The following is a 12444-nucleotide window of genomic DNA, read 5'->3' as shown; positions in this document are numbered from 1 at the left end:
ATTAGTGACTTCTTCTCATGACATCAGAGCCTCTGAGCCTACACTTTGTTGGTAATGGCCTTTATCTATATCCCAGCATGGAACTGCATAGAGAGAGTACGACATGTTTTAGCAAAGTGAGTGCAAGGTCGACCTCCAGCCCTCTCCTTTTTTATCTTAAGCACAAAACTTTGTTAGATCAAAGCTGTAGGTTGCCTGGCTCAAATCTCTATACTCTATCTACTTAAATGTTATTTATGTTTACTGTACAGATGGATATGATATTTTTCCAACATACCATTCTTATAAGATGATAGCAGACCACAGTGCAAATATGAACAACAGCAATAAATCAAAAGTCTGCAGCCTTTAACAAACTTGAGTATTTCTTTTTTGCCTTTGGCACTTTTTTTAGTACATTCTTGGCTACGTTTTAGTTGCTAGGAATTACCCCAGATTTTATTGGCAGATTTGTGGTGAAATTGGCAAAGGTTTTATCTGAAACCTTTAATGCCTCTAAATGTGGGAAACATCTTGTAATCACCTTCAAGTAATTCTTTCTATTCTTGTTCTTCTAGTTAAACAAATTATTGGGGCAAGAACAAACTGTGCTGAACCATAAATGCATCTGGACATTACAATATAACAAATATAAATGGTTAGACCAAAAAAAAAAAAAAAAAAAAAAAAAAACATCAACATCAACCTAACTAACTTGAAATTCATTATTGAAATTCATGGTCACATGGTCTGCAGTCATTAGCACTTCAACACTATTCTGATTTTAATTTTTCCTCACTTCCCTACTGATGTGATTTCTTTCCATGGACATTCATTTTCACCTGGCAAGTGGGAAAATGGATGACAGGTTGATTAGAACCATTCAAACTTTGCTAACTCCCTACATAATAAGAATAGATTATAGCTGCAAGCAGCAATACAAGCACCAGGCTCCAGTCAGGCAATTTGTAAAGGAAGGGAAGGTGATTTAAAAGTTTTAGCATGTGTTCCAAATTCATCCTTAGTTAAGTTTAAAACAATTCATCCTAACATTATGGTATTTTCAATAAAAGAAAGTTTTAAAATTCAGATAGCCATATAGCCTCCCTCGTTGAAATTGTTCTCACAATTTAGCCTGTGTCACTTTGGATGAGACTAGATCAATTTGTCTGTCTGGTCCATTTGTATTTTGGTGAATGTATTCCATTTATGTCTGTGTAACTTTCTCATGAATAACCAATTGCCCATTCTTATTATTAAAATCAATACAAAACTTAAAATACTGCCAAAATTATACAAGCTAAGTGGAATTAATTTAACACACCTCCTCCACCTGGTATTTGGTATAAAAGTAATTTTACATACATCTTGAATGGTTCTAATATATATTCAAATACAACTTTGCTCATCTTGTACTTTTTATTTTTACATTGAGAAGAAATACACAAAGTACATCCTGTTAATCTCTGAGATCCAGAGGTGTTATTTGGTGGACTATTTTTACCTTTGTACAAAGTCAGGCCAAATGCTTTCCTGTACTTCCAGTTTTTATGCTAAGATAAGCTAACTGGCTGCTGGATGAAGCTTCATACTTGGCAGAGAGATTTAAGAGTCATATTGTTCTTCTCATGTTACTTCTCATATATTTCTCTAAATCTTTGTATGGTTAGCTCCAGGGGATCTAAATCAGCAGCCGCATCCTGGAGACATTGTGGAATTTTGTTCCCTCTTTGCTTGAGCCTAACCTCTATCTGGGCTCTAAGCACCAGACTGCAGGGTCTATGGGTAGAGAAGGTTGAGAGCATATTATGGAAAGCTGGGTTCCAAGAACAATTTTCACCACAGAGACACAATAAGTGGTTTAGACTAGGCCCAGGAAAGACTACGGGCTGGTCATTTGCTGACTGAGAGTGTACATCAAGAAAAGAGCAACGGTAAGTGACAGCAGAAAGTACCAGCTTGTTGTTCTAATTGTTAGCTGCAATCTTTCTCCTTCTCACCCAAACATCCTCTTCTTCAGAGCCAGCCCTGTGGAATAGCCCCTGTTTGTTTGGAAGTGTCCAACCTGTCAAACCCACATGCCATGCACTGTTGTCTGACACGCACAAATGAACACATCTCATCTGTTGTTTCTGCTTTCTAGATACTACTTCAAATGAAAGAGAGAGTGAGTAGAGGAAAATTAAGACACCAGAAAAGAGAGGAATGAGGGAAGGATGGAGAATTAAAGTCAAAGAATCCTGAAATCTCAGGTTTTGTCCCTCACACCAATCAGTCTTTTTCTACCAGACACTCTGCATGTGTTGGAGCTTAAAAACTGTCCTCCACTGTGTAGTCAGATAAAATGCAAAGCATTGTGGGGAAGGAGGCACAGAAGACCGCTGCAACGATTATGTTAAAGCAGCGACAGGATTGGTTTCTGCGATTTTTGATAAGCTATTGGTTCCTGGAGGAAAGCTGTGATACAATGTAGGTAAGTACCCAGAAAATGTGACTATATTTAAAACAAATTCTGTCTGTCTTTAAGCCCTAATTTCACAATAGATAGCAGCTTAATAAACTAAAAACACTATTCAAGAAAACTTGTTAGAGCATTGACTTAACACAGTCAATTTCAGTGCAGAAGTGTAAAAGAAGTTCTTTCCAGCCTCTAAATAGGCAAACTGTCTATGTGTCATGTATACAGTAAAGGGGGATAAATAATTCAAAATAACAGCCTAAGGCCAAATCAGCTTCTGTGCTTGCCCTCACTCTAAAATCAATGTTTAGGGAGGAAAAGAGCATGGTATTTTAGTCAGTTTGGCCTGAAACGGCTATGTCACTTCTTCTGGATTTGAGAAGTGGAGAGCTTAACATGATGATGAGATGTGAGGGAGAAGAGGAGATAGATGAAAGAGAGAGAGGATATGGAGAGAGGAGAGTGGAACAGAGGATAACAGTGAGAAAGAGAGTGAGAAGACATGAGTGAAACAGAAAGAGGGGTAGTGAGTAAAAGAGAAAGGTGTACATATAGAAATGTGGGCATGGAAAGGTCTAGTTCCTGTTCTAACAGATGCTTTTACTCAGCATCATTCCAGTGGCAGAGCATGATTCGAGTGACTAGTGATCGATTTAATCAATTAAATTAAACTGCAAATAAATTATAATTAATTAATCTCTAATATAAAAGGTTTAAAAATCTAATAACACATAATATTCCATTTTTAACATAAACATATAAGATGTTAAAAAAAAACTCCTATATATGAAGAAAGAATTTTGATAAAGATATTTATTTATTAAAACATAAACTAAGACCCTGCTGTGAAGTGTGAAGTTTCCTCTGGCTAAATGTTTCTGTGCTCTGTTACATCTGCGTCCACACAGTGAACTCACAGTGTACCAACACGCCCTGCAGCACTCTTCTGCATCACTTCAGTATCTGTTGAAAGATCTGCTTGTCACAAACATACCACTGATGGTGATCAGTTAAACTTAAATTGTAATTGTTGGATATTATGATGAATGTTTTTATCTTAGCTTTTGGCATTATGTAACACAAATTATTTCTATTCCTTGGTCTACATATACAAAGAAATCCTAAATATTATTGTGTGATAATGTGGAAGGATGTATCTGGCTCTAGTGCTGGAGACAGGAGTGGTGGTAAATTTGGGATTCTGAGGTTGGACTGAAGCACCTTTGCTTATGCAACTTTTCCCCTCTGTCAGTTTTTGAAACAGGCTGGCTCTGATAACTAGGCAGCTAATGTCAACACTCAGACCTCAGAGAGTCATTAGAAATATTGTGGGTCTGCTGAGTACTCAGGCCTCTGCTCCATAAAAACAGGTGGTCCCAGGGTCACCCCTCCCTTCTCTTTCCCTCACCTCCACTACTTAGCATACCACATGGCTCTCTCTCCCTTCCTTCTCCAGCCCCCCCTTCACAATTCCCTCAGCACACATGGGAAAGGTTATTTGGACAATTGGTGGTGATTACCTCTTGATTTGGCTCACTCTGTTCGTTTGATCAGACAGCATGGAGGGGAAAGCCAGTGTGACTGAGGGCGCAGCTGTGGCTAGACCATGACTGAAATTGGGTGAGGAGAACCAGAAGGAGTAACAGGGGAAGCGAGGAAGCAGATGATGAGGAGGTAGGATTGAAAAGGAGGAAAAGAGAAGTAGTTAGGAGTTGGGGGTTTAGGAACCTCTGGGGTTCTCTCCTTTCCTGGCAGTTTGAGTTATGGATTTGGGTTGCTGGAGGAGAAAATGTGAACTGTTTGTCCCTGTTATTTCAGGTGCGCCCCTCTGTACTGGAAAAAAAGAAATGCCTCTCTCTTCCTTTCAAGCTTTCATCCAACAACCTGTATCCATACTCACTATGCTTCCCCTGGGTGATGGATTGAAAACAAGAAAAATGTGGGTGTTGCCTAATATTGGCTAGAGAACCTGGTTATAAAGTCTGCTTTGCCCTAAAGTGTTTAGGCATTGTGTTGCCATTGTTGGCTGGTTTGGATGTTCTGGCTGCACCAATCTTTGGGTTGGCCACGGTTGGTGTTGGTCTTAACGGTTGGCCCATTGCCTCAACCTGGCTGGTTAGGCCAAAGAATTTTTCTCACAGTAATGGCTGTTCTATCCATCCCTCCATCCACTACTATCACCAGCCAGGCAAGTTAGAGGGCCTCTCACTGTCTGGGTGTTCAGCCAACAAATCCCCACTCCACTCCTCTGGCCTCTTCCCTGTGCCCATATATCAGGCTGACGGCTGTGGAGAACCTGCCATCCAGCCAGTTGAATAAAACAGATTAAGCACCCACCCAAATCTATTTAATTACTCATTCAACAGCTCTCGGCATGTATCTTCAACCACTGTGAGAACTTTGGTGTTCTTCAATCGTTACTTTTACTCCCTGTGACCCCAGGGGGGTTGAAGGAAGTGGCTGGTCACGAAGAAATCCTTTCCTTGACAACCCAAACAATCACACATTCATTTTTTATGGCATGTCTGTTTCGGTGCGATTTATGGATTGGTTACCAGGGTGTGTAAGTTTGGGGGTGGAAGCTGGCTGAACCAGTCTGTATTAACATGAGATCACATCTGTAAATATCTGTAAAGTTTCTCCGCTGACAAGCGTAGTCAGCATTTAAAAGTCAGTTCCACCATCATAACAAGTAGTGGTACCAACACCAATGTTATTTTGTCACAATTCAGACCAAAGCTAACACTCTGCTGCAAGTGAGCTAAGCTGCTATTATTGCATGTGTGTAGCAAGAACTGTGAACTTTTGGAAGTTTGAAAGTCTTGTGTTACTGATTGCAAGTGTGACAGGATGTTCAGAATAAAACAGTTCACTAGGACAGAATTACAACAGTAGAAGGCATTTATTTTTTTGGCATCTCCAATAAGCAGCTACAATATGCCCTATTGTCAAGAACGCATCAGTTTGGCAGCAGCATGTTTGCTTTTGACATACTGGTGAACCAGGGTGGAAAAAGCTGCACTTTAATGACAAACCCACAACAAACCCAGAACCGCGAATCAGCTTTGACTTGTCTCACTGCCAGCTCTCTTGAGGATCCGTGCAAGAGCACATGTTCACACACGAAAACAAATCTGTACTTCTGTTTTTGTGAGGACACTCATTGACATAATGCATTCCCTAGATCCTTACCCTAACCTTAACCTTAACCATCACAACTAAATGCCTGGCCTCAAGTCCTACCCTAACCCAATTCTAACCTTAACCTTAAAACCAAATGTTACCCTCAAACAAGAGTCTGTAAAAGTGAGGACCGGCCAAAATATGTGCTCAAATGGTCTCACTCACTCACTCACTCACGCTTATACACAGTGAAAGTAGACAAGCCTAAGATACTGATGAGGAAAAATCACTAGGCTTGTTAATGTGCCTGAAAATCCCCTAGTTTTTTTTCCTTCTTAAAATATATTGCCATACTGAGTGAATGAGTATTTATGTTTAACACGGAGTCTCCCTGGGAGAGCTGACAGGCTGATGGCCAGGAGAGTAGGCATGAGTGCTGGAGGGGGATTGAGCATTTGGGAAAAACCTAAGGGGGACCCAGAGTGCTGCAGACTGTAGAATAGTCACATGACCTTTTCTAGACAGTTGTCACCCGTCTGCCACTGAAACACAGTCTGGCTAATTAAAGTTTCAGTGGCATTGGATTTTCACTGGCACAGCACACCTTGGGCATGCTTGGGGGCTCTTAGGCAGGCTATACACACAGAGGGAAGGATGTGAGTTACGGAAAAAAGAGTGAGGAGCTGTGGTGAAAACTAAAGAAGAGGACAGTCAGTAGAGGACAACATGGCTGATCCAAGTAATGACAGACAAAGTCAGTAGCTTTCCATAACACACAGGAAGAAATGTGTTATATTAGAATGCAAATCTACACTCACAAACATGCACACTCCCTGGGTATTTTACATAAGCTCCGACATGGTTTGCCCTTCCTAGAAGTTATGCTCAAAATATCCAAGATCGTATAGAATTAGAAATGAAATTGAAACTGTCCAACTCTGTACAAGTGGGTGAATGCAAAAGCTAAGCGAGTGATATGCAATGTCAAAATGCTGAGTGCTTTTCCAAATCTTATCGGGCCACCTCTCAGGCTAATGGAATTTTGATGGGTCAGTATCAAGAATAAATGCATGACTTATGACATGGCCACCGGGAGCATTACCAAATATACTGGACAGCATGTTCCCATCTCCAAAGGATCATTGAATAATTGGCCACATTTGACCAGGACATTTCTGGAAATGTATCCAAGAAAAGGTTATGCAACCAGACAGACTTGCTCATGGCCAGTATTTCACAATCTGCTGGCCTTGTCTCCATTAATGATCTTGACCCCCTTTTCACCATTTTAGAAGTGAAAGGGCCTAATGGAGCTGAACAAAGCTGCTTGTGTGTGTGTAACTATGTGTGTGTGAGAGAGACAGAGACACAGAAAAAGAAAGCCCCTGTGACTGTGTGTTACAGCTTGATGAGGTCTTGGTCTGCGATTCCTCAGGGATGTGGTCCAATCTAAGCTTTATTAGGCCTACTGAGCAGTGTGCAGGTATGTGTGTGTGTTTTCTCTATCAAGAACATTTGGCAGAGCTTTATGAGTACCTTTGTGTGTGTGTCCCTAAAATACACTCAGTTGGTAGCAGTTTAATTGGTTGTGCAAGGTATTATACACAGACCCTTTTTGTTTAGGTGAGCTTTTCAGTTTGATCATTTCAGTATTGAAGCACTTGAACACCCTTTCTGTGTATTGCATGACTCCCACAAACACAATTCTGCTGTCTACGTATGTGTCCTTCACTATAAAAATACTGTGTGTACAGAAGACAAGGAAACTGAACTGCAGCATGTTATTATAAATATACAGTGCACAGATGCACGTGTCTATGCTGTGTTCTTAATACACAGTAGTGTAGTGCATAGTTATATGAAGAACAATAGGGTAGCTGTTTGTTCTGATTAACCAAGAGACAGATTATCCAGCTGTAGATGTGGAGTAAAAAGGAGCCAGTTATTGCCTTGCAAGCTGACTACAACTGAGGGTCAGGTGAACCAACTTTGATTGACATTTGATTTGGCTGTTAACTTCATGGTTGGGTGCCCATGAGCCATAACGACTGGAAATTTTTCACTATTTCCAAATGCAAATTGTTTTTTCATCTTGTCTAAGCACAGCATCCTTTACACAAAATGTCTTGTGTCTGTCAGCTATTTATTCAGCTGGTTACTGAAATATGATACTGTCAGAGAAATCTGCATATTGACATTTTATGGACTGCAGGACAAGCACATAAAAGATTTCTTTTTTCTTTTTTTTTTATCATTTTCAACTTAAGATGTTGTTTATCAAAGGCTTTCAAAAGTGAAGGCTCAAATTAGTACCAATTAGTATCTCTACTGTAAATATTCATTATGGATTATGTATAATATATATTATATGAATATATGGACTTTCTAATAGAGGAGAAAATGACAATGTTTACATTAACATGGGAAATATGAAAAAATTAATATGGGTTATGTATGTAGGCTACATTAACATAAATATACATACATATATGTAAGTACATAAAACATACATACCCAAAGTCAATTTAAGATAATACGTCAGAGGTGGCACTGATAAGGCAGTGACAGTGCAACCTCTGCATTTAACTGTAATGGTTCCCATAACTTACGGTTGGCAGAGTTTGATGAGGTCCTGGTCAGTGGTCCCAGGTGGCAGGCCTCGGATATACAGGTTGGTCTTACTCAGCTGCTCCGGCCCGCCCTGGCTGCAGCTGTTGGTGCTAGGACTGGGAGGAGCCATGGGATGAGGGGGTGGAGCATAGGGCTGCTGGGAAAAGAAAGGGGAGGAGAAAAAAATTAATGCGAACAACTAAACACTTTAAACATAGACAAAATGAGTTAAAAACAGAGAAGTGATGTGCTGAATAGAATAAAAGGTAATAGTTAAGAAGAAATCATGTGAGGAGGAGTCAGGGTGGCTGAGGAGATCAAGGTCACTATAAGAAATAAACCCAGCAGCAGATATTAATGAGTAAAAGTTTCAGAAAGCCTCAGTCTTAAATCTCTATCTAACCTGTCTCAAATAATAAGATAACATATTTTCACATACAGAAAATGGTTGACACAAAAGCATAAGATGAGCTCAGGTAAGATACATTCAGTAACTGTATATTCGCTTTTCTTTATAGCGATTTTTGTCACCTTTATACAGCATATAACAATAAAACGCATCAGAACTTCACTGTCAGTGTGTGGGTCTTTCTCTAAATGGACTGGAGTCAAAAGTGCATACTTCAATATATTTTTTAATCTTAAGTAAACACTTCACTGAGGAAACTCTGAAATTAGGGTTCATGAGGCATCCAGCAGCTTATAAACAGTTTTAAATGATGACAACTTCCTGCTTATTATTCATACTCTCAAAACCAATTTCATTACACTGTAAAACAATTTACACCTCCAAGGGTGTGATATCTTGATTCAGTAATCCTCGCCAGTCTATTTCATAAACATCTCAATATGAATGTGTTTTTTTTCCAGCATAATCTCCATCTTCACAAATATATTCAAAATGCATTAGATATGTGATTCCCTCCCTTTCTTTTTCTGCCTCTCTTTCCTCTCCCCTGCTTTTTCTTATGTACCTGTTGTGCTGTTAGTGTAGATTTATGGTATAGGAGTCAGGTCCCCCTGCTCACAACCCATTTATATCTCTATTGCAGGGACACTGCACATAGTGACAGAGAGAGAGAATGGAGGCCCGGTGGGCATGAGCGGAAAGAGGAAGAGAGAGGCAGAGAGCGGGGGAGAATCACTAAAAGAGAGGGAATGAGGAGGGAAGAGAGAAAGAGAGAAAGAAATGATGCACATTACAATAAAGTAAGTGAGCGATGGATGAAACAGAAAAGAAAAAAATGGTTAGGGAGAGACGGGGACATGACTAAATACCGCCACCAGCTCCAGTTAACCATGTTAACCCCTTACCCTGTCCAGAGAAAACCTCAAGACCTCATATCATGCTGTAAAACTCTCACACATACATACAGTTAAACACATGCACAACGGAAACACACACACACCATGATCCCCCCAATCTGCCCCACACGTTAGCGACGACTGCCGGAGCATGGCTGATTTGACGCGCTATTTTAAGCGTGTGTGCCATGCCAGCATGTCGCCTCCCACTCCTCAGACAAAGACCCGGGGTCCCTAGAGCGTGAAGAGGGAGCCAAGTCCATCAATGGATGGCCAATTACCACGCTGAGCTAAGTGGAACTGATGGGCAGCCGCTCGCTGTGCTGGACGCACACGCACTGCACTAACTCATACCACGTGATAACACAGAAGCACATTTTTCATGCAGAAGGAAAAACAGTCATGTTTAATGTACCATTATAGAGCTGCTTTAGGTCCTTTGGGGTAACTCCAACTGTAGTCTCCAGCAACAGACAAGTCTCAGGTCAAGTCCCAAGTCCTACAGGGATACATCTATATCAGGCTGAAAGTCAATTTGAAAGTAACTCTCAGGTCTCTGAATGATGACCATTAAAACAGCTTGGCATATCAATATATTACTTTTAAGCTGTTAATGTTTACAACACTGAGATAGTGAGGTGCTTTCAAACATAAGACTAACAACTGATCAACCATGGACTGCAGTGTACCAAGTTCAACGTCCGGCAGCCTGAGTTTGTTCTCCATCTGCCTCATTTCTTGCCCCCTCTCCACTATCACTAACAAATAAGGGCAAAAGGTTCAAATGTGTCTGTCTTTATGTCAAGTCTTCATAAAATAAAACTCCATCTGTCATTTTTGTGACATACACACATACTGTAGAACTAGTTTATTAGCCTTATTTGCAGAAGAAAAAAAAGCAGAGCTAGTCTCCAGTCATTCAGGTTTTTATGCTGTGGCAGTAACATAGAAGAATCTTAATCTCTTGAGTGCTCCATGGGAGTTATTTTCACCCACTCAAAGTCACTGGAACATGCATGGCTGCAATTCAAGCCTGGACTTTGAGGCTTTCACCTTAAGTCTCAATCCTCTCACCTCGTTGTTATATTTTAGTCCACTGTAGCTTAAATTACACACATGGTACTTTACATACTGTTTGACACACACAAATTCACCAGCACAAACATGAGGCACCACAGAGTTCCTGTCACCACTGAAGGTTAATTGAAATCCTCTCTCTCTTTCACAGCCTTTCTTTCTTTGTTTTAGCTCTTCAGTAATACACACAATCCCCCCTCTCCTCCTCCTCCTTCTCCCTGAGCTCCAGGCTTGGCTTGCATCCTGGGCTTTGGAATTCCTGTGTCCCGCCCTATCGATTTGCTTTCATTTTTTTAAGGTCAGAAGCTGAAATCTTACACAATGAGGCATGGAGGGTCAAAACCAGCCCATTACTTACAGTACAGTGTTGGGCGTGAAGGCAGAGAATGAGGTTATACAAGGAGAAAGAAAAAGACTGGAAAAGTCCCATGGGATGAAGGATGAAATAGGTGCTGAAGATCTCAGAGGAATGCTGACTGTGGGTGGCTGGTGGGACCGGGTCAGTGGATATAATGTTGGATTTTGAGGACATATGGATTTAATGCTGTTTATTTTAATGTTATTTATTTTACATGCAGTTATTATTTCAAACAGCACAGTCATTTCTTTGTACAAAATAGAAAAAATTAGAGAAATTAGTGAGCAAACAATAGGCTATTGCTTCAGCACACAAGTACAAACATATACACACAACACAAAAAAATATTTTGTTTTCTGAGATCAGTTTGGGATCAGTTTTGTTTTGAATTAAATGATATCTTAGCATCCTCTGATCACCTCACTGGACGTTTACAACTGAGCACGTTTCTCTTTCCGGACAGTTTTCTGAGATCTGTTTACCCTCAGCATGTCAGCCTGTAAGATCTGGCTTCTCAAACATATAATAAACATTATGTGTCAGAATGATGAGGACTGAATACAGCACTTGACAAAGGGTATTTCAGCAAAAGAAGGGGAAGGAGTAGGAGATTGAGGGAAACAGAGAGACAGAGACAGAGAGAGAGAGAGAGAGAGAGAACAAGATAAGAAGAATTAAAGAGAGAAATAGAGTGTGGGAGAATAGCTGGTTATGGCACTTCAAAAACCTCCAGGTGGTAAATGAGAAAAACCTCCATTCTCCCTCCTCCCTACCCAGCCGAGACATGCCACTCCACAGGCTTACCAGGGATTTCAATTTGCCGCACTGTATTTTAGACAGGGCAGAATGGTTTACATAGGCCCAATTTACCAAGCCATTCATGCAAAGGGGTTCACAGCCTCTGTGACATGCCAGGGAATGTTTATGAGTGTATTAAGTGAGGATGATAAATTTAGCGTACATTACATAGGTTGAGGGCACACCATGCTGCACACCCACACACATTATTTCAATATACATTCTTTGTCACACAGTTTTCTTTCAGTGTCTGAAATTCATATGAAATGTTCATGTATCATGGGAACATACACGTGTCTTATGAAAACATCAACTTTTTGCAAGCTAAGAAAAACAGTGGTTTACAGCTTTATGACAGCGTGGTAAAGTAGTGTGTAATCCAAAGGGGGCTTTAAAATTAGGATAACTCTCTCAACCCATAAAGGAACACTTAACCTTTCAGTTTATCTAACTAAAAGAAAATAAATAACTAAAAACCAGTCAAAAAAGAAAACCAGTCAAATATGCATGCTTATCATATGACTGCAATGAGATCACAGCACCTGGAGAGTTGGCTTTTCCATTTTCCAAGATGACTGTCTGCAGATAAGTGGTTCCTTACTTATATAAAATGTAGGAACATAATATCTGCGTACATGATATTCGCCCAACTGCTCCAGTAGTAATTGCAATGAAAGCAGGGCTGTGGCTCTCCTGCCTCTCTCCCTTCCCCCTGCTCTCTGCAGGGCAGGGCTGT

At 40.4% G+C, this 12444-nt stretch overlaps 1 protein-coding gene across 11 annotated transcripts in view; it reads right to left on the bottom strand.

The window, feature by feature from the left end:
• rbms3 (RNA binding motif, single stranded interacting protein) overlaps positions 1 to 12444 on the bottom strand; it is a 237709-nt gene that overhangs the window by 129761 nt on the left and 95504 nt on the right. For 7 of the 11 annotated variants that reach the window (XM_026299821.1, XM_026299812.2, XM_026299815.2 and 4 more), the window contains one exon: positions 8170 to 8327. In XM_026299821.1, coding sequence (XP_026155606.1) covers positions 8170 to 8327 — 158 coding nt within the window. The remainder of the gene's footprint in view (positions 1 to 8169; positions 8328 to 12444) is intronic. The other 4 variants (XM_026299814.2, XM_026299817.2, XM_026299819.2 and 1 more) reach the window with 1 other exon arrangement.

This window comes from Mastacembelus armatus, chromosome 11, assembly GCF_900324485.2.
Source record: "Mastacembelus armatus chromosome 11, fMasArm1.2, whole genome shotgun sequence".
Classification (NCBI taxonomy): Eukaryota; Metazoa; Chordata; class Actinopteri; order Synbranchiformes; family Mastacembelidae; genus Mastacembelus; species Mastacembelus armatus.
Note: the sequence above shows the minus strand (reverse complement) of the source record. Positions and strands in the feature narration are given on the sequence as shown.